The 23,028-nt window shown below is 48.6% G+C and overlaps 1 protein-coding gene across 1 annotated transcript in view; it reads left to right on the plus strand.

Annotated features, from left to right (window-relative positions):
• The first annotated feature begins 289 nt into the window (after window positions 1-289).
• The window catches only part of CIMIP2B (ciliary microtubule inner protein 2B), a 144,416-nt gene continuing 121,677 nt past the window's right edge, over window positions 290-23,028 (plus strand). The window contains exon 1 of the mRNA XM_069626789.1: window positions 290-529. Within this exon, the coding sequence (XP_069482890.1) occupies window positions 462-529 (68 nt within the window). The 5' untranslated portion in view covers window positions 290-461. The remainder of the gene's footprint in view (window positions 530-23,028) is intronic.

Consider the following 23,028-nt stretch of genomic DNA (forward strand, 5'->3'; position numbering starts at 1 on the left):
ACATTTTTGATGCATTTTTGGATTAGGGAAAAGTGTGCCCTAGTGTTAAACCATTCCGTATTACCACTAGTGCCAATTTTGCCATGGTGCAAAAACGTATTGAAAATGTATCTTTTTTGCAATAGGGCAATTTTTGCCCTGGTGCTTTCAATATGCCGAACTTTGCACTTGTACCCGTGCAAAGTTTCTGTAATCTGGCCCCTGGCTGAGAGAGCACAGGTTTGTTCCTGTGACAGCTCCGTCTGCGCAGAGACTCCACCCCTCCGTCCTGGAGCCGGCCCTCACCTCTGAGCAAACAGAGCGCCCGGAGAGCCGCCGAGTACACTAGCAACAGACCTCTCCCTGCCCGGGCACAACACAGAGGGGCTGGAGCGGCACAGGAGAGCGGGCGAGACACGGGGAGAGCGACGCCTGTCCCGGCAAGCACCCAGAGAAGGGGGGGCACCCCCAGACCCGGCAACATGGCAACCGAGTTTGCCCCCAAGATTAGCTCTGCGCTGATGACCCCAGACCCGCATTACATCCCAGGGTAAGTGCTGGCTACACTTGACCAGCTGGTTACGACACGAGTGACCCTCGGAAAGTATCTGTTCCAGAACTGCTTTGGATGTGCGCTTATGTATGTGTCTTTGCCTTTGCCAGCCACTCTGCAACGGTGCCACTAACTTTTCATTTGCCGAGCAGACTCTAGCTTTACTGAGCGCATAGAAGCCGCCAGTTTGTGACATGATGGCGCTATACGAGCAATGGGACTGCCGCATCCACCAGTTAAAGAGAGAAAGTCACTGCTTAAAAGTGACCCACCTTGAGATCCAGGTGGTGCGATGCCAGCAGCCCTCTGTATGCGAAATGAACTCGTTGTGCGAGGAGTGTACCGTTCAAAGATAACCTGATTTTTAGTATTTCAGAGTCTTCAGTGTGTAATCGGAAGCGTTGGCATAAGTGCGCCCGGCATGTCTGGGATGTGGCGCTGCGTGTATTGGAATGTGCCTTCCTCCCGCAGTGGAGAAAGCGGGTACTGCACGTGAGAGGGCGTCCATGTCCAGGGCACTGGTTGCTATAGCAATGGCACCTGTGCGCATGTGATCGTTTCAAACACTCTAGACAACTTTACAGCGATGCTTCCGGCCCCGGGGTGTTGTTGAAGCCAAGCATGGATACAGCAGGTGTGCCTGACGCACTTTATCTATGCCCATAAAAGCGCAGTTTCTAGTCGCTATAGCGCTCAGAAGGACAGGGTAGAATGCGCAACTCCCATATGCAATCTCTGCACTTCACCGCCGCAACAACATTATCAAATCATTCAATGTAGACACCAACAAAAAAAATGTGTACTACAGAAACATTTACATTATCCATAATACATAATTGTTGGTTTTGTCACTGCCGCATTATAGTTTAGTAAACTATGACTGCCATGTGTTCTTATGGCGTAGACTGCAAACTGATTCACTTCTGGGGACTCTCAATATTGGCAGGTAAGGCATAGGGAGATGAAAGCATTTGCCCAGGAGCAAACACTTTAAGTGCCTGGATTACGGATGGTAATCTTCATTGCCCCAGTCCTCCTGACTCATCACCGTCTTTAAAGTTTGGAGGCCTCTCTGCCTTGCACACAGTCCCTAGATGTACCCTTTTTAGTAACCCCCCATCAGTGGTGTAACACAAACTGTGGGGGCCCCCCTGCGAGCCATGCTGAGGGGGCCCCCCAACTCGGCAACAAATCACGGGTCGCGCCACACTCTGGGCCGGCCTAGATTGTCACGCGTGCACAATATACACAAACGTGCTGCTGAAGGGGTATGCCGCACACTGCACTAGGAGAAAGATATAAATATGTATTTTAATGCAATATACAGCACACTTTCTGAGAAAAATTGGCTATAAAGCCACAGTGTTTGCAATTGTTTTGTAGGGTAACACCAATCCAATACATGCAAGTCACCAACAGTGCACAGGAACATTAATGCTTTGCTATTAAAAATGCCATGGCACAATGAAAACATGTCCCACTGGCTGCACAATGTAGACCAGTGTAGACACATGACATTACAGTAAAGCATGCCAGGCCACATTTAGACATAGCTAGACTGGTTGCACCAAAATGCCAGTCAAAGCAATAACACTCATCAAGAAGAGAGCACACATTCAAGCCTGCGTCCCCGCGGCCTCTACCAAACTCTTTAAAATCTGCAAGGAACTGGTCAATCCTTTTGCGGTCTCTACCTCTCCTGTTCCCTCAAAGGCCCTATGTACGGCTCTGGCCTCTCACTTCTCCGCTAAATCTCAGGACATCCTGTCCTCTATCTCCTCTTCCTCTCCCTCCTCCTCTCTGAGCCCCCTTTGGCCATCTCTACCTCTCCCCCTCATTTTTCATCTTTCTCTCTGACAACACCTGATGAGGTTTCTAGACAAGTCTGATCTATGAAAGTGTCGTCCAAACAGGTACTCCCCTGCTCCTCCAGATCCATCAAGGACCATATTGACACCCTCGCTCCAGCCTTGGCTGATGTTTGTAATCACTCTTTAGCCACTCGGTCGTTCCCCTCTCCACTTAAGCACTCCCTTGTGCACCCACTCCTCAAGAAGCCATCTGCTGATCCTACCTGCCTGGCAAACTATTACCCAATCTCCATCACCCCTTTCTTGGGCAAACACTTGGAAAAGCTTGCCATCTCCCAGCTTACTCTCCACACTGAATCTGTTGGTTGTCTCCATGACCATCAGTCTGGCTTCAGAGCTGCCACAGGCATGGAAACTGCTCTTCTGAACACGCATGAAGATCTGCTCTCTAACCTTGATTCCAGCATTCCTTCTGTCCTCACCCTCCTTCTTTCCTCTGCTTTCGACACAGTTAACAACACCATCCTGATCAATCGACTCCTTGAGAACCTGGGCATCACGGATCAGGCCCTGGAGTGACTGACCTCCTTCCTCTTGGACCGCCCCCTCTCCTCCTATGTCCAGCCTGGTCCCAATCTCTCTGCCACCTCTCTCTACCTGTGGAGTTACCCAGGGCTCTATACTCTCACCCTGGTTTTTCAACCTCTACTTGGCCCTTTGCCCACCTGATCTCTACCTTCTCCTCTAACTTTCTGTGTTATGGGGATGGCTCATCTTTCCTTCAGGCTCGCCTCAGCCTCCTCTCCACTCTTGCTCATTCCTGACTGTATCCACGATTCAGGATTGGTGCACCTCCAACAATGCCTGCCTTAATGCCAGTACGACGGAGATCCTTCTCATTGGGACCCTGACACCAGCTTTCCCTCTCTCGCTCTGGCCGTCCGCTTTGGGCCCTCTTCCTTCACCTTCCTGCGATGCAAAAAACCTTGGTGTCATCTTCTATGCCACTCTCTCTTTCTCCCCTCACATCTCGGATGTCACCAAGAAGTTCCACTACCAGCTGCTCCTCCTCATAGGGACTCTTCTCTTTCTCACTTTCCACCAGATGCTCACTGTCTACAGAGTCCCGGTTCTCTCTAGGCTGGACTACTGCAACAGCATCTTTCCCATTCTGCCTTCCTCTACTCTCCGTCATCTGCAACTAATCCAGAACAGGACTGCAAGTCTTATCCTTGGCCTCAAGCCTAGGGATCATATATCTCCAGCCCTGAAATCTCTCCACTGGCTCCCGGTGGTTGCAAGGATCAAGTTCAAGACCCTATGCATTGTCCACAAGGCTTTCTGGGGTTGGGCCCGCACTACATCCAACGCTCTCTTCCAAAATACCTTACTTACGAGCCCTTCGCTCAGCTACCTCCAACTCTCTAAGGGTTCGACGCTTCTCCAGGCAGAGAGTGGGGGGTAGACCTCTCTCCTCTGCTGGTGCCTCCCTCTGGAATGGCCTCCCTGCCCCTCTCAAACTTGAGCCAGACCATTTGAAGTTTCGGATGCAGCTCATAACTTTCCTTTTCTCCTCTGCTTTCTCTCACTCCCTCCCCTGCTGACCTACCTGTCCGCTCTATCGACCAGTTGCTTGGATCCCCTCAGAGTCTCTCTAAGTCCAGGCTCTTTCTTGATTGGTCACCCTTGCACTGTCTCCGTGCTTACCATGCACTTAGGGGCTGTAACTGTAACCCTGCAGCACCTTGTTTGCCTTGCACTACCAATAGCCGCTCTGCCCTGGCTGCACTTACTCAGAGCATTGCAGCCCTGTTTTCCTCTCCCCTCTCCCTTGCTCTTCCCCCCTCCCTTTTCTCTTGCACCTCTCATTCTCACAATGACACAATGCCTAGTGAGATTGTTTGTCTTGTCCTCCCTCTATCTTCCCTCCCTTGTCTTGTCGCGCATAGAAACACTTGTGTACAGGTGCATTATAAATGACTTTTATCATATAATTTTATCACAGATGCCCAGAAAAATATACAATGCCGCAGTAAGAAATGGCTAGACTGGCAGCACCCAAATGCCAATTTTTAGGCAGAAACCTGCGCAGTTCCCTTTGGGACCACTGCAAAAGGCTTAACACTACAGGTGTTGGCAGTAAACCCAATTGGTAGCAGTCTGTACCACCCAGATTTACCTGGTAGCTGTGGCTGAGCAGCCAGACTTCTCTCAAGAAGAGTTAAAGATGGCACTCCAATAAGTTAAGAAAAAGGGGAGGGAAAAGGCAGAAATTAGACTTAGCACACAACACAATACTTTAGAAGCACTCAGCAAGGCAGGAAAGTCAAAGTCTACTTGTCAGCAAAAAGTTCAGAGGCCAGGCTTGACTTCGAATTCGGGTTCCCCCTCTATGAGGATAGGTTCAGGTGGGGTGGTTAGTCTAGTTCCTGGTTGCACAGGCTTCAAAAGAGACACGTGAAAAACAGGATGAACACGCATATGACCAGGCAGGTCCAACTTGACGGCCACTGGGTTAATAATAGCCTTAATAGAATAAGGTCCCAAGTACCTGGGGTTAAATGTCCGTGTTCCCTTGAGTGGTAAGTACTTGGTGGCTAACCATACTTGGTCCCCTACTTGGTATTTACTCCTGTGTTGATCAGCATCCTTCTTGTATTTATCCTTAGCCTTTTGTAAATGTGCAGTCGCTTCTTTAAAGGCTTGTGTGATAACAGCATGAAGATGGTCCACCGCAGGCATCTCTAAATGCTGGGGAGAATCTAAGTCTGAGGTTCGAGGATGGTGACCATATATGGTAAAAAAAGGGCTTTGTTTAGTTCCTGAGTGTACAGAATTATTGTATGCATACTCGGCGATCCAAAGAATGTCTTTCCAATCCTCCTCAGATTGATGTAGCATACAACGTAGGTATTGTTCAAGAGTCTGGTTGGTTCTCTCAGTTTGACCGTCGGTCTGGGGATGGTGGCTGGTTGAAAGCCTAACATCAATTTGTGCCAGCTGGCAGCACTTCCTCCAAAAATGTGAAATAAATTGACTTCCCCGGTCTGAAATTAACACGGAAGGAAAACCATGTAGACGGACAACATTTTCAAGGAACTCCTTGGCCAGGATTGAAGCTGAAGGTATTCCTTTTAAAGGAATGAAATGGGCCATTTTAGAAAAAAGATCTACAATAACTAGAATGGTGTTATAACCTTTGCACGGGGGTAAATCCGTGATAAAGTCTAATGACAAGGTATGCCAAGGAGTAGGTGGTATGTCTAACGGTTGTAATAATCCAGCGGGTTTTTTCTTTTCCCCTTTATTTTGAGCGCAAATGCCACAAGACATGACAAACAACTTGACATCTTTTCGCCAGGTGGGCCACCGAAACTGTTTTTTGATTTTGGTTTCAGTTTTAGCAATGCCAGGATGTCCTTCCATCAAGGTGTCGTGGTAATGAGAAATGACACGTTTCTGTAGTTCCTCTAGTGGCAAAAATAGCCGGCCTTGGTAATAAGGTAGATTGTTGGTGACAGAATACTCTGGGCCTTTCCTTGTAATTATGGGTACAGGTTCTAAAGCTCTTTCTGTTTCTCCCATTCCTATTCGGGACAGGGCGTCAGCTTTTCCATTTTTACAACCTGGTCGATAGGTTATTACAAAATCAAACTCGGCGAAGAACAATGCCCAACAGAGTTGGCGTGAAGATTGGGCCTTGGCTACCTTTAGGTATCGTAAGTTGCGGTGATCAGTGATGACCGCAATGGTATGCCTGGCGCCCAGCAGATAGTGCCGCCAAGCCTTGAAGGCGGACTTGATGGCCAACAGTTCCTTGTCGGTTATAGCATAATTTAATTCGTGAGCCGAAAACTTTCTTGACCAAAACGCCACTGGGTGCAGCTGGTTAGTTTCGGGATCCTTTTGGGAGAGCACTGCTCCCATAGCTGAACTGGATGCATCTGTTTCCACTATGTAGGGAAGCTCTGGGCGCGGGTGTCGTAATACAGGAGCGGACGTGAATTTCTTTTTTAACTCTTGGAAAGCGTTCTCGGCTTCTTCTGTCCATGTAAAGCGTTTATTCTTTCGCAATAGTGTTGTAATTGGATGTACAAAGTGTGAGAAGTCCGGGAGAAACCTGCGGTAGAAACTGGCAAAGCCGAGCATGCTTTGCGCTCCTTTGACTGAGCTTGGCGAAGGCCAATTAAGAATTGCGTCCACCTTCCGTGTATCCATCCGGATTCTTTTCGGGGTCAGAATAAATTCAAGAAACTCTACTTCCGTAGTGTGAAAGATGCACTTTTCCAGTTTAGCGTATAACTTATACTGGCATAACTTTTCTAGGACTGCTCGGACGTGCTTTACATGATCGGATTCTGATAGGGAGTATACTAAGATATCGTCGATGTAAACGACTACACAAACATCGATGAGCTCTCGGAATACATCGTTCATGAAGAACTGGAAGGCTGCTGGTGCGTTACACAGTCCGAAAGGCATCACCTGGTACTCAAATAATCCGTACTTGTTGCGAAAAGCAGTCTTCCATTCGTCACCCTCTTTGACGCGTACCAGATGATATGCCCCCCAAAAGTCTAGTTTTGTGTATATACAAGTGTTCTTTACCTGGTCTAGTAGTTCAGGGATCAAAGGCAATGGGTACCGATTCTTGATAGTTATCTGATTCAGCGTGCGGTAGTCAATGCATGTTCTAAGGTCGCCTTCCTTTTTTGGCACGAAGAACAAAGTGGAAGATGCAGGGGACTTGTACGGGCGGATGAAGCCATTAGCAAGATACTGGTATAGGTACTGGCACAAGTGGAGATTTTCAGGTTCCGTGAGGGCATAGATTCTGCTGCAAGGTGGTTGTGCTCCTGGTATGAGATCTATTTGACAATCATACGATCTGTGTGGCGGTAAGGTGTTTGTCATGATGCCTACCCCCGGAGCACCAGGCCAGGCCCAGCACCCCCGGGAGCAGGCATCATGCCCCCGGGTAAAAGCCCAGCGGCCCCTTATAGGGGCTCTTTGGACTCTGTCCTGGCGCCTCTGGTGCCAGGCTCATAAAGGAAAGTGTTTGGTGCACTTACCTGATGCAGACCATGCTGCATACTCACCTGATGCATACCATGCTGTATGAAGACCCAAGTCAAATGAGGTTTAGGAGGGACTATTTTACTGAAGGGACTATTTTGTTACTCGGTGGGTCTGTGGAAGAATACTTACCTAGGACTTCTTCCAAGGCTACTTAAGCCACGCCCGGACAGCCACACGTGCTTCGCGTTGTTCTGCATCCCAGCAGCTGAACGCTCACCGTGTCTGCTCCTGCCCCTGGACTCCACCCACGCCCGCCTCAAACCTGGAACACCTGTAAGGAAAGAAGAGAAGAGAAAGGTGAAAACCAAGAACTTATTCAAACTTCTTACCTGCATCCGGAATCTTCACGCCAGCATTCTTGAAGAAAGACTTCCATTTAAAAGCATCGTGTTGCTCGCTGCAGTGCCGCGCTTCACTCACCTGTCCTCGAGACATCTCCCGGCTCCATCGCGGCTGTCAGCACCGGTCGCCACATCTCTGCACCTAGGGGAAAGAAGAAGAGACAAAAGGTGAGCAGAGGGAACACAGGAGGAAAGCCGAATTTTCAGCCATAATACTTACCGGCTTTTCTTGGTGAACCATTCCACATTTCGGGTCGGCGCCGCTTCGTTGGCAGGTAGCGCACCCCGGCCCCTATGGGGAAAGGACAAAAGACATTACTGGGGAATTATAAAGACATTTAGAGGGGTCGCCCTCATCGCTAACTCACCTGATTTTACCATCGGCAATTTAACCCCTCAACGCATCGCCTTCGTTCTGCACCTGAAATAAAGGACAGATCACAGGTTAGGAAGACAACATAAAAAGAGGCTCACACTTGAACTTTTGAATCTTCATACTTACGGTGTATCGCTCAGAAAAGTCAAGTGGATTTTGCCAGCGCCATTCTGAAAACCAGTGAAGTAACTGGACGAACGCGCGCCCCTGCACCAGAAGCAGGATGGAGAGTTCATCCTTCCAAACCATAAGGTGAGCTTAAACCGGGGGTTTTGGAGGAAGTCAGAGAAGAACGAAGGGGGAAAGTGGGGAGCAAGCACACTATTCTGCAGGCAGTTAATCCCTTTTCTCATCTGCAGAAGGATATTCCTACGGGCCAGACAAGCAAGATTTGGGGGTCCTGTTCAATCGGTGGTCCGAGTTCTGCGCATCACGCTTGAAGAGGCCACAGCAACCCAGACTAGACCAGCGCCTCCGTGGGAGCCAGGTGAGCGTTACAGTGTTTGCCTGCTCCTTTTGAAAGACATCCCGAAAGTCTTGGTATTCAGCAGGTAATTGTATGGCAGCTGGGATTATTGGGGCCAGTACTGAATTTAGAGTTCTCTTTGGGTAACAGGTGTTAGCAGATTCTGGGAAGGTTAGTCTCTTCTCTCGCCAATCAATACAGGGATTGTGTTTTTCCAACCAAGGGATTCCCAGTATCAGTTGAAACTGTGGAGCCTTGATTAAATCAAACACCATAACCTCTCGGTGTCCATCCTGACCCAGCAAAGTCATCTCTGCAGTGGAATGAGTTACGGGCCCAGAGGCAATTTCAGTTCCATCAACAGTGGTGACGACATCGGTAGTGGTCTTTCGGGTGAGAGGTAGATTCATCCTGGAAGCCAATCCGTAGTCCAAATAGTTTCCTATGGCTCCACCATCTACGTACGCCTTTACCGCGTGCATGCGTGATGGCTGCTCTGGATCTATAAGGACCATGGGTATGGTGAAATGCGAGGTCAGAGTGTCCTTCTTTAAGCTCAGCAAGCTGACCTCTACGCTTGCCGGGCGTGATCGTTTCCCGAGTCAGGCTTCAAGTGGTTTTCGTCTGCTGCTCCTATAGTTTTCTTGGGTGGTTTTACAGGGCAGTTCCGAAGGAAATGACCAGTAGCTCCGCAATATGAACATAATTGCTGTTGCCGTCTTCTTTCCCTTTCCTTCTGAGTTAAGGGTCCTCTAACCCCCCCGATTTGCATGGGTTCTGAGGCATCTACCCCCTTCGAGGGTACGTAGGTTTTAACCAAGACCTTGTTTTCAAACTTGGTTCGATCAGCCTTTCTGGTTTGAAGTCTGTGATCTAACTGGACCACAAAATCTATATATTCAGCACAGTCTAAAGGCGGGTTCACGACTTGGGCTAAAACATCCTTGAGTTCTCCCCGAAGCCCTCGATGGAATAATGTAATTCGCTTGGCTTCAGGCCATTCGGTTTCCACAACTAATCTATTGAAAGTTGCAATGTAAGATAAAAGATCCTGATTACCTTGCCGTAAGGATAAAAGTTCGTTATCCAAAGCCTGTCCTTGGGAATGTCGGGCGAACAGTCTTTCCATGCTAGTTCGAAAACCTTGGAAATCTCGAAGAATCGGGTCATCCTGATTTACTAGCGGAATGGACCAGTCTGCACTGCCGCTGAGATATGACAGTACAAAAACTACCTTGGCTTGATCGTTTGGGAAAGCTCCAGGTCTACATAAAAAGTGTAAGCGACATTGATTCATGAATATAGCAAACCTTTTAGGGTCTCCGGCAAAGCGTTCAGGCGGAGCTAAGGGAACGGCTCCAGGAAGGTTTATCTGCACAGGGTTACTCGGTGGCACTGGAGCTGGGCTGGCCCCGAGTCCAGGTAGAGGTGTTTGTCCAGCCTGGCTTTGTAATAGCTGTCTGGCCAAATCATCAGTTCGTTCTTTTGACACTATCAATTCCCTCCTGAGGGCATTGGTTTCCTGGCGGGCGGAATGCACTTCGGCCCTTAGTTCCCCTAACAATTGGGCCAACTGATCGGTTTCTGAGGTCTCCATGACGCCCAGGTGGGTATTTGTGGGTAGGCTTCCCGTTCTGTTACACTCACCTGATTCCCACGGGGGCGTCAATCTGGACTGGCCCGCTGTTGCTTCCACCAGAGTAACACGTAGAGCGGAGATGACAGACTGGACAGACCCCCTTAGCTTCGTTTGTTGGACTCGTACGAATAACTTTCTGCAATGGAAAAAGGGAATTAACCTCCCGTAATCTGAGCGTTAACCCGCCTTCCCACTCCCCTTGTCTGCTCACAGAACACTCCTGAAGTTCCCTCTTAATCTCACCTGAAGATTTGGAAAGATGAGCTCTCCATCCTGCGTCGAGCGCAGGGGCGCGTAGACGACCAGTTACTTCACTAGCGTGGAGGAATTGGTGAGTTCCAGTATTGACTCTAAGTCCAATTGTTCGTAAGAGTTCAAAAGTCTGATCTTCACTCTGCCAGATTCCTTGCAGGTTGCGGATTTAAACCACAAGAAGAGGTCCAAGTGGCAATTGGTAAGATCCTGGTAAGTCTATTGTGGTTCTCCTCTTTGGGGCTGGGGGACAGCAATGATGCAGAATTAACTGCGCCGACCCGAATGAGGTGAGTACCCCCCTGTGGTAATCAGGTAAGTCTTTGGGGGTGATTTGTATTGTCCTTGTTTTTTCCCCTTAGGGGCCGGGGTGCGGCAGTGATGCAGAATTGACTACGCCGACCCGAGATGAGGTGAGTACCCCCCTATGGTAAATCAGGTAAGTCTTTGGGGGTGGTTTGTATTGCCCTTGCTCACCTATCTGTTCTTGTCTCCCCCAGGTGTTGAAGAATGGCCTGGAGATGCTGGATTCGCGATGGAGTAAAGGAATGCAGCCTCGGTTGGTGAGTTCAGCGCGGCTCTGCGAGGTGCATGGCAATGCACCTGAGAAGGCTTCTCTCTTCCAGATCGACGATGTGCTGGATCAAGGATTCAGGTAAGGGTTTTGTTCTGACCTCTTCCCCTTCTCCTTTTCTTGTTCCAGGTGTTCCAGGGCTGAAGCGGGCGTGGCTGAAGACTGGAGCTGCTGAAGACATGGTGAGCGTTACGCTGCAGCAAGCAGAATAACGCGAAGCACGTGTGGCTGTCCGGGTGTGGCTTAAATAGCCTTGGAAGAAGTCCCAGGCAGGTAAGTATTCTTCCACAGCCCCACCGAAGAGGAAAGGAGTCCCTGAGATAAAGTAGTCCCTTTAAGCCTCATTTGGCTTCTGGCTTCGTGCAGCATGGTCTGCATCATGTAGGTATGCAGCATGGTCTGCAACAGGTAAGATTTCTGTAATAAGCCTGGCGCTGACTTTATTCTTATGAGCCTGGCGCCATAGGCGCCAGGACTGTAGCCAAAGAGCCCCTAGCTGGGGTTTTTGGGCATGCTTCAAGTGGCATGATGCCTGCTTCCAGGGTTGCTGGGCCTGGTCTGGCTTTCCGGGGGCAGGCATTGTGACACAGGCTCCCTCTTGGAGAGAGTAGAACACCAATGCGCCCAAGATCACACAGTTTAAAAGGCTTGGAGAGTCTTGCAGAGAGTTTAAAAAGGAATCAGTTCAGCTCAGAAAAGTTCAGTTAGCCAGCCTAGGGCCAACCCAAGTGGTAGGTTGAGGATTTAAGAGACACCCCACACAGACCGTTGCGAGGGAGGCCAGGCAGACACAGTACCTTGAAAGTGGAGAGAATCCTCCAGCAGGGGCAGTTGTTCCTGGCAGCGGGTGCAAGTCGCGGCGTCGTCCAGAGGAAGAGATGGTCTCGACGTGGAGGAAAGCTGAAGGTCATTGCACTGCCAGGGAAGAAACCAGCCGCAGAGTTCTCCGGTTAAAAGGTACTACCCTTTTATTTGCGGTAGTGGAAAAACGTGATATTCCGGTTGCTGGGGTGCTTGGCACAGGCAAGGCGGCCATGAGATGATCCGGGAAGGCGAAAAGGCGGGCAAACTGGTTATCCCCACCAGTCAAAGGAAGAAGACTATTCGGGACGAAGATCTCCTCTGTCGTTGGAAGAAGTGGTGAGTCGGTTCAGCAGGGCTCCACCGGTGGTGTCGTAATTGCAGGTCGGCTCAGCTTCTCCCTCTTTGGATTCTTTGGTCCTGTGGTGACATCTGAAGTCTGAGTCCCCAAAGCCCTGCTTTTATGCAGAAAACCCCCATTCATCAGTCCTAGCTGTCACTCAAACATGCTAAGTGGTGAGCCGGGCGGCTCACCACTGGGCCAATCACACAAGAGTGGAACTTGAGTTGCCGAGGCAACTCAGTCCAGGGTGCCTAAACTCCCTCCCACACCCCTTGTGGTACCCAGACAGAGTGGCACCACTTTTGGAGGTTTCTGTGGAGAAGCCCACCAAACAGTGGGACTAAGGGCTCGACTTGGGTTGGAGTCACAGAAGCGAACACAAACACCATTTTGGAACCGAGTTCTGGCAAAAAATACCAACCGGTGAATTAATATTAAATAAATAAACCGGCGGTATGTTTGAGGCTATGTTAAAAAGTATTAGCCTCGAACAATGGGAAAATCCCATAGGAAGATATTTGCGGTTGAATATAAAAAGTAGTATCCACTGCCACCCGACAAAACTCGCTCACGGGGGACTAACCGTGCCCCCTCGAACAACAGACCCAGGGGCAATCGGATTGCCTCTACCAGAACGCCCACAATATGATGGTTTGTACTGGTTCTGTTCACAATTTAGGACTAGTAAAGCCAATGGTGACTATACATGCCCTGGGAGACAGTAGTCAGTCCTAGGGTACGGAGTCTATGTTTGGGGGTCACTATGACATCCCTGTGTTACGGCACGGAGGGTGCTGTGTAACACTCATACCAAAAACACATGAAGCCCTATGGAGTAAAGGACCCCATAGTCCATAAAACACATACAAAGTCAAAGGATATCTCAAATCATGTCTAAGAGTGGGAGAAAAAGAGTCTCACTCTTAGCAGGAGAAAAAAAAAAAACCCAAAAATCCAGCAAAGCTGCTGGGGGACTCACTAGGTTTGGGAAATTAGCCTTTACAGAGAATTCTCCCTAACACCAATCCAGCCAGGTAATTACACTTAGCAGGACTGCTTTATCAGAAATTCCCAGTAAAAAGAAAGTCATACCAAACTGAGGAATGACTAGACTGGCTGCACCAAAATGCCTCTCTAGCCACTAATACTACATATCACGCCTGCTTAGCCTGGACATGGACAACCATTAAGATTTATCGCACAGTCCCGCCCACCCACACATCCCCTCTCCCTCCACCCCCTACCCGAACCTCCAAAATCATCTCCTTGGGCAAGAATTACCTCCACGTCCCTCTTCCTTGTCCCAGAGCTTACGTATGAGGTTCCTTGCATCATAGGTAAGTACTGGGATGAGGAAGAGTGGGACTAGGAGTAATGGAGATTACAGCTGGTTAAGTCAGGCATTACCTCCATGTACCTCTACCTCATCCCAGTACTTGTGTATGAGGCAGAGTACAAACTGGGACGAGGAAGAATAGGGCTAGGAGTAATCAATGCATTAAACACAAATAGTGGCGTAACACCATTGAGTTGACTGGGCTTTAGCACTCCCACCCACTGACATTTTGGGCTATGTTGACTCGACCTGGCTGACCTTTAGAGCAGTTGCCGGAAAGAACAGGACCCAGATGTTAAACGGCACCTGGGTTTTGCTGTTAATAAGGGCCCAGCAATTACCAACGTAAAGCATTTTACTGCTAGTACCTGCATTCAAATGCCACATTTTTTAGGCAATTGAAATCGCGATTTGGGTCTAGTACTTGCATGCCAGGGGAGTGATTGGAAAGGTAGAGAGGGAATAGGAGACTTAAAGGAGAGAGTTAACTGCTTGTAACATTGAAGCTGCACTAGAATAGTCTCATTAAAACGCGTAAAGAAGTTAGATGCCCCCACACAAATAGGTTTGACCCTCCCCCACCACCCATGAAGTTAGCGCCTCTCCCAACATTTGAAGGGTTAGCCCCCGAAATGTAGGTTTTGTTGTGCCCCTGTATACAAGCACACACACCATTCACCATATACACACCAAGACATCCTTACATTTAAGTGTGCACCCTTTCACCATACAGGCACACTTAGGCAGCCACCCATACATTTAAGTGTGCACCCTTTCACCATACAGGCACACCCAGGCAGCCACCCATACATTTAAGTGTGCACCCTTTCACTGTACACGCACACACGCACACCCAGCGACCCATACATTTGTGTGTATCCTTTCACCATAAAGGCACACCCAGGCAGCCACCTATAAATTTAAGTGTGCACCCTTTCACCATAAACTCACACGCACACGTCATGGGGTTGAGGGTAGCCCTATTACTTCAAAAAGAAATTGGGGCTCATTATGGGTCCGGTGGTAACCGTGCCGGTGGTACCGGCGGGTTGCCGCCAGACCTGTAAAAAATTACTGGCACCTGACTTACGGTGCCACCGGCTCTTCCAAGTCCAGCGGCCGGGAAGTCAGGCACCGGTAATTTCGGTAATCGCCATTCCCGTGGAGACCCATAGGACTCCATGGGATTGGGGACACGGAAGCTCCGCCACCGTTGTTAACGGTGCCGGTGCTTCCGTGACGGGTCTGCCTCCCGTGGCCGCTGTGCCCGGCAGAGTCAGACCTGTCGGGCACAGCGGCCCAGCAGGTAGACCTGTAATATGCCGGTCCAGAAACAATGGTGCCGGTAAGATTGCCAGCACCGTTGTTTCCGGGCCGGCATGGTCAGAATGAGCCCCATTGTTTCTTTTTGAAGTCACTCTAATTTCATTAAGAAATTATTTATGAAGGCAGAGTGACTTCAAAAATAAACAATTTATTTTTGAAGTCATAGGGCTCCCCTTCACGCCATGACATGGATCGCTCCAGCCTACGGTGTTCCATGTCATGGGTTGGGGGTAGCCCTCAGCCTTCAAAAAGAAAGTTTCTTTTTGTAGTCACTCTGCCTTCATAAAGAAATGAGTTATATTTCAGAAATAATTTCTTTATTAATGCAGAGTGAATTCAAAACGATACTTTTTTTTTTGTTGAGAATGTTTTTATTTATTTATTTTTATTCATTGGGGCCCCCTCCCAGGACAGGGGCTGCGGGGGCCCCTGTTACGCCAGTGCCCCCCATCTTTAGCTGGCCCCTCCCCTTAATCCACCTGTGTTTTCTAGACTACTGTAGGACAGGGAGATGGGAGCGGGCCATAAGGACTGTGACGAGTCAGGTGGACTGGGTCCATGAAGATTACCATCCGTAATCCAGGCATTACTCCCAGACCTCCCTCCTCGTCGCAGTCATTAAAGAATGAAGACATAGCAAGCAGTACAGGCCTACCCTGGACGCCCCTTGTTGAAGAAGGGATAAGACAAACAGAAGCCTAAATGTCAGGGGTGTTCAATAGAAAAAGCACAATCCACCATGTGAAAGGCGTAAAACTCCAGAACCCAAGTCCGTAGACCCGGGCACCGCCCAAGGACAAGCAGTAATGTCTCATGAAGGTGTGTGGAGAGGCCCCAGTGGCAGCACTGCAGATATCCCTAAGGGACATGCCCTGAGCCTCCGTCCATGAAGCTGCAATATTTCTGGTAGACGCGCCCTGTGGAAGGGCCGGGAGGGGAACATCCGCCACTGAGTAGGCAGCCATAATGGCAGGCTGCACCCATATGCTGAGGGTGGAGGTAGCTGCTTTCTCACCTTTGGTGCAACCACCATAGGCTACGAACAGCGGATCGGATTGTCGAAAGGATGCAGTGCGATCGGTTTGGGGTTGTTTGTTCGTCGAATAATTGATCGTGGCGAACTTTCAGAAAAAACTGCCTGCATGCGATCAATTATCAGAGGAACAAACTGCAACCCAAATGCGCACGACCAAACCCCACCCCTAACCCCTTGATCTGATAGGTTATTTATAACGCTCTTAATACCCAGAGGTTTCAGGGATCAAACCTGTGTTGCTTCTTGTCGTCTTGTTTCCAAGGGGAGCACGTTGCCGCTGAGCAATCCTCCCAATGACAATTACCTTCCTCTAATTACCTGTTTGCTCACCGCCAGGTTCCTTTCACCCCTGTGGCATCAGATCCATCCCTCTAACGCAGGTCAGAACTGAGGCCGCAGGGTCCCTTTTTCTTTTTTTCGGTCCCCCGCCTCCCATGTTGAGGAAGCGGGGAACAGCCCGCAACCCCCCAAGGCTTATACATACCGAACAAGGGGAGCGGGGGAGACCCGCGCAAACCCGGCTACAACTTTAGACCTGCCTAGCAATTACCCACCTATGTCAAAGTCGAATCAGCCTATCTTACTAAAAGTAAATTGCTGCTGCCTACATTGTTAGATTACAGCATCTTGGTATCACATACATCAACTACGCCGATGATGCTCAGATTCTCCTCCCACTTTCAGGGGATTACGTTAAGGATTTGGCCTTGGTGAATACAGTGTACCTCATCATCCAGGCATGGATGCCTACCCATGGTCTATGCCTGAATGATGACAAAACAGAGTTTATCATCCTGGGCACCCACGCTAATCTCAAAAAATTAGATCAGGTCTATTCCTCCTTCTTAATTGATGGCAACCTCATCAAGGTTGCAAAGGAGGTTAAGACCCTTGGCTTCTACATCGATTCTCCCCTCTCTTTTACCAAACAAGTGAACGCTATGGTATCTGCCACAGCTTACACTTGCAAGCTCCTTAGAACTGGCAACCCCTTTTTCTCTAACGAAATCTGCATTATCCTGGCCAGAGCCCCTATACTCTTGAGGCTCAATTATTGCAATACCCTCTGTATCGGGGCTAACAAATCTATCATCCAGAGGATACAAATGCTCCAAAACAACACCTTAAGACCGGCTCTAGGTGTGGCTAGAAAATCACACATAACTATAATTAGGTACCAAAATAACTGCCTCTCGATCTTCAACAGAATTCAGCTTAAAACCGCATTCCTCACACACAAAGCACTGAACAACGTAGCCCCCATCTAACTTATGGACAGATTCCACAGAAGAACCTCTACTAGACCCACAAGACTTTCCAATTCCAACTGTCTCATTATCCCTAGATTTAATCTTTCAAAGGTTGGCGGCTGTAGATACCCCGTCAAAGTTGCCCAACTATGGAACTCCCTGCCACATACCATTAGAGAAGATCAACCGTACTTGAAATTCCGACTCAACTATATAAACTGGCTCAAGTCCTCTGATCTTTAGCCCCTTCCACGCGAGTACCCTGCATTGTAATGATGTTTTCACCTTTTGTATATATTTGACTTTTCTGCTTTGTAATATTGCCACTGTGTAACAATTTATATACTTAATTTGTCAATGTCCTGTAATTACTTATTGTGTAACTGGTGAACCTAAGCTTTGCATATCCTGTAACTGCTGCGCCCTGATACCCTTGGGTCTGGTGCGCATTCGAAATTAATAAACAAACAACAAACAAACAAGTTCGGTATGGAGTAGCCTATTTGTTCGTTTTTAATCAATCAAATGGTACTGGTCATATTCAGTCAAATGTATAATTCGATCAATCAAAAATGAACAATTAGGCTAATACCGTGCGATCCACCTATATTTGGAGCGTCCTGACAGGATCCATGGTATGTAGCCTTTTTTTTTCAGGGTTTTGTGTTGAAGGAAAAAAGGCTGGCATGGCAATGTTCTGGTTTTGACGAAAATAGGAAGCAATTTTAGGCAAGAATGATGGACCTGTCCGAAGAATAACCATCTCTGGGATAAATTGGATATAAGGCTCCCTCACGAGAAGATCCCCTGTTTGCCTATTCATCTTGCTGAAGTAACCACCACCAGGAGAAAAACCTTCCAGGAAAGGAACCTGAAATCCACATCTGTCAGGGGTTCGAAGGGTGGTTCTGGAGTTGATGTAGGACCAAGTTCAAGTAGGCAGGAGAGACCTGGTAGGAGGTAGTTGAAGCCAAAGGCTTTGAAAGAGGCACTTGACGAGGAGTCCCACTCCTGCCAAGGATACCACTAGCTCCCTAAAGGCCAGGATAGCCGCACACTGAGACCTAAGCGTGGGTATGGCGAGAGGCAGAGTAAAGCCATCCTTGAAAAAGAGTAGAATTTACCACTGGTTTATCGAAATTGGAAGCTGGTTTCTGGCTGAACACCACACCTGGAAGCAAGCCCAATGAGGTCTATCTGAGGCTACAGTGGAATAATGCCTACACCTCTGTTGTGAAGGCTGCGTCACAAGTCCTTGCAATTCAAACTTCAGGCCATCAAGAGGAGACAATAAACCGACTCCCGGCATAGGACAGGACTGAGAGGCGGGGAAGTATGAGCTGGAAGATGAAATGGAGCCCAGGATGCTAGGCCCTGCAGGAGGAGAGATCATGTCATCTGAGGCCATACAGGAGCAATCAAGATGACGCTGCATGCTTCCAGGTGAATTTTCTGGTGGACCCTCACCAGCAGAGGAAAGGGTGTGAATGTTTACAACAGACCTGCCGACCACCGGGCTGAGAGGGCATCCACATTCCGGAGGTTCCAGGTGAAGAGTGCTGCAACAAGGCTGAAGAGAATGGGCCTCCAAGACCAACAGGTCTATCCATGGGCAACCCCATCTGTGCGCCACCAGTTGAAAAACCCTGGGATGCAGGGAAAACTCAACTGATGATGGAAAGCACCTGCTCAAGTGATCCACAGTGTGATTCTCCTTCCCGAATAGGTAGGCTGGTCACAGATCCAGTCCATTTTGAGCTGAGCCACAGTGTTGGGGCTGGGGGACTGCGTCCCCCCCCTGGCAGTAGATATACGCCCTACCAACCTAGGTGTCCGTCCGGACCAGAACTCGGCGCCAGTCACCTCCCGCTGTAATTCCTACAAGGCTTTCCAGATCACTGTCAATTCTCCCCATTTAGAGGAGCTTGAGGCCCCACTGCAGGGTGAGGTCCTCTGGTCTTCAGGGGACACCAGAGTGGTCCCTCAATTCCTGTCATAATTGTCACTGACGGGTCTGGATCTAGTTACATTCACCTCAGAAGATTCTATTGCTGCTCCCACCACGCCAGGGAGTTCCAGACCTTTGTTGTTACCGGTATCCGCCTCTCGTAATTCCTGGAGTCAGGAGACCAGTACTGAAGAATGTGGCAAACAATGGGTTTCAGATGGAATCGGGCCCATGGGAACTGTCGCCGTGCATGCCACCAAATATCCCTGCAGCCTCAATCGCAGTCTTGCGGTGGGAGCCCGATGGTCAAGTCTGCTAGGTGCTCATGGATCTTGGTAACTCTGTTCCCTGGACGAGCCGCTAATCTGAGCTAGTACAGAAGTGCATCCCAATAAAACTGCATGTCCTGCCTTGGCAGAGGGATGACTTCCCCAGCCAATTGTGGAGGTAGGGATGAACCATGATCCCTTTCTGGTGGAAAAGTGTGAAAATAAGTGCAACAATTGGAGCCACGATCTTTGTAAACATCCAAGGAGCGGTGGAGACCAAATGGTAGTACCTAGGACCGGAAGATCCTTTGGACAAGAGTAAATCACAAAAAGGGCTGGTGACACCCCCTGAGCGGTACATGTGGATAGGCTATTCGCAATCTATGGCTGTTAGCCAATCTCCATGATGGATATCCGAAATGACCTGCTGAGGAGTGACCGTGCGGAACTGCTTGTACTCTATATAGTGGTTTTACCCCTTGAGGTCCAGGATGGGGCGATGATTCCTAAAGGTTTTCTGCAGGTGGAAAAGTATGGAAAAGAATCCAGACGTGGCCTTTCCTGTAGAGTCACAGATAGCATTTTACGCTAGAAGATGCGCCACTTGCCGTTTGACTTGATTCCTGGTGAGAGGATTCCATTTCTCCTTTGAGAGTGGAGGTTGCTTTCTGGATTCCAGAGCATAACTTGCCTTGACAATCTCCCAAGCCCAGGCATCCTCCACATACTGCCAGGCCTCTCTGAAGAGGAGAAGATGGCCCCCTACCAGCATGGATGCGGCATACTGACTCTCGCCTCTGCACCATAAACAGTAGAATGCAGCTATCCCCCATGATTAATTCGACTTAGCTGCACACATAATTATACACCACCTTGCACACTTTAACGACCTTTAGAATGCAACTATCCCCCACGATAAATTCGCCCTCGCTAGACACATAATCTCATATACACGCACCACCCCTGCTAGAATGCAGCTACCCCCAAGACAATTCTGCCTAGCTGCACACATACTACTCGTCTCACACAGCCTTCACACTACTCCGAGCATTAGAATACAGCTACCCACCACGAAAAAGTCGGCCTAGCTGCACACATGCAGATCGCACACACGCACTACTTACGATCCCACTTTCTCCGCTGACTTGGACTATGGTCTTTGAGGCCGTTCAACCCACAGCGTGTTGAGATCATACCAATGGTGATCAGTGCTATACAAATGCTCAATGACTTAACATAATGTAGTCCTGCCTTATGCAGGGTAGGTGCCGATGAGACTGGGGTACCTGCAAGGTAAGGCTAAAACGAAAAGCACATAAAAATGGTAAGTCAGAGCTGCCACCATCTTGTCCATTTAGCACACCTAGAGTAACCAAAAATCCTTTGAGTGTTAGTCTAGGGCAAAAGAAAAAAGTGTACCCCATTGTACTGCATTGTAAGATGCATTGTACATTGATAAAAGTTACCACAAGTGATAACAAGTTGCTAAAAGTAGTAACTAAGTACTGACAGCCTGAAGGACGTGTCAGTTTCCCCATAACAGATGAGCAATAGACAGTGTAGTGAAGCTTAAGGCTTCACTGCACTGTGAAAAGTACAGGTCAGGATCAAAAATAAAATCTAAATCTTTGGGGGTCCATAAAAATGAAAGGGAAAGGTGCAGTAAAGAGAAATCTTCCCTAACACTGTGTTTGCAGTGTCTTGCTGTTCGGTGACGCCGCTGCAGCCTGTGGTGCCGCTATAGCCTGTGGTGCCGCTGCTCCTGCCTGGTGGAGTGGGAGGAAGAGGTTTGTTCTTGGATTGGATCTAAAAAAAAAATGAAGGCGAGTGCGTGGCCCAGCCTCCTGCAAGCGGCAGTGCCAGCTTGCATTTCGTTGTGCCGCCAAAACCCCCAGGGTGATCCTGGGCCAAACGGCATTGAATAATAAAGTGCGCTGTAAAAAAAAAAAGGGAAAAAATGGGAGGAAAAGGAGCAACGGGTCACGTGGCTGCCCACGCTCCTTCATAAGACGGGGCAGTGCCTGCCTGTACTCTGTCGTGCCGGCAACCCTCCTGGGGTTTCCGGGCCTTAGGCAGAGTTGTGCTCCGTGGTCGGAGCTCCGAATAGAAAAGGTACTCTCAACGATCCTGGACTGATAAAAGTGTATGGTCTCCCAAACCCATGGTTGTGCCTATCCTGGTGGCCACGATACACAGCATGTATCAGGAGCCGTTCACGCCCTCTACTCCCCACAGTCAGTGATGTGTGTGATGTTAAACTGTCGTCCTGCATTGCCTGAAATGCTCATGACTGACTCCCAATGAAAGGAGCCTCAGCTGGTACGTGCACCAGAACGGTGGCAGACTGCATGAATGGCACTTCTGCCTCGTGTCTCATTTATTGGGACTGCAGGCTGATGCCGTGTGACCACGGTACTGCAGCCATCACTGATCTGGGTGCCCCCAGATCAGTATGTGCACCCTGTGTGCCCCTACGCCACTGTCCAGCTGTGTGATCATGGCCATCCTGATAAGTCTGGCTGCCCCCAGCAACCACTTAAGCCTGTGTTATCACAGCAATCAGGGTGATCCCTGCCACTCTTCCACGCTGTGTGACCACCAGAACTGACTGGACTGGCCTATAGGGAACTCTGGAGATTTCCCTCTAGGCCTCTGCACCCTGGGCCTCTTCTGTGTGTTAATTCCACATTTGATCATAGGGAAAAGTTTGTGTATGCTCAAAATGTGTAATTCGGAGCCACTATGAAAATTATTTCCAGGGATTCTTTTGATTCCCAGTCCACCCCTGGTGACCACGGCGACACAGTCCTCAGCTGTGTGACCACAGCAGTGTCCTGGCTGTTTAGTGACTTCAATTCAGCACTCCAACTGAGTCAATGCCTAGTCTGGGATGCCCAACGGAAGCCCTTATTTATACATTTTTATGACAAGTTCATAGATCTGGATGATACACCCCTGTATAACGCCCCTCTCTTTGAATCCCCCTGACCTCACTGAGCCAAGAAGTAGGTTTGTTTTGCAAATGAAAAGATTTATTTTACAAATTAAACAATATATATATCACACTTTTATAAATAAATTAATATTTGATAGCACACTGATGAATATGACAGCGATCAACTCTGGATAATATTACACTAGCACACTTTTTTTAATCACTTAGGAGTTGGTATAGAAAGGATAAGGTAGCTGAGAATACTTTATGGTTTCAAGGAAATGCAATGATGAAAAAGAATGCAGCACAGGGATAAACTGATATGGTTTCAACAAGAGATAATATGATCACTTTTCCCCTTGTGGCAATTCACTCCCCCCTATGCAATATAAGGAGATGGAAGGAGAGCACACAGTTTTCAGGAATACAATCAAATGCAATACCAATTCCCCCCTAGCAGGCTTAGAGCAACCGGTATGCTTTTAAACAGTCAAAAATACTTTTAAATGTGATTTGCAATGAAGTGAAAAATATGATAAAAATGATTTTAATTCCCTATAGGAGATTCAGGGTAGGTGACAGCTACTTAGGATTGGTTCAGGTCAACACTATCAGTGATTCATGAGGGATTGTCAGGTTGAAAACGAATTTCAGCAGTTGCAAGCAAAAGAGAGCGATTTTTACAGGTGGAGAAATTGAGTCAAATTGCAATTC

The sequence above is a fragment of the Ambystoma mexicanum genome, chromosome 6p (assembly GCF_040938575.1).
Source record: "Ambystoma mexicanum isolate Mex_15411 chromosome 6p, UKY_AmexF1_1, whole genome shotgun sequence".
Taxonomy (NCBI): Eukaryota; Metazoa; Chordata; class Amphibia; order Caudata; family Ambystomatidae; genus Ambystoma; species Ambystoma mexicanum.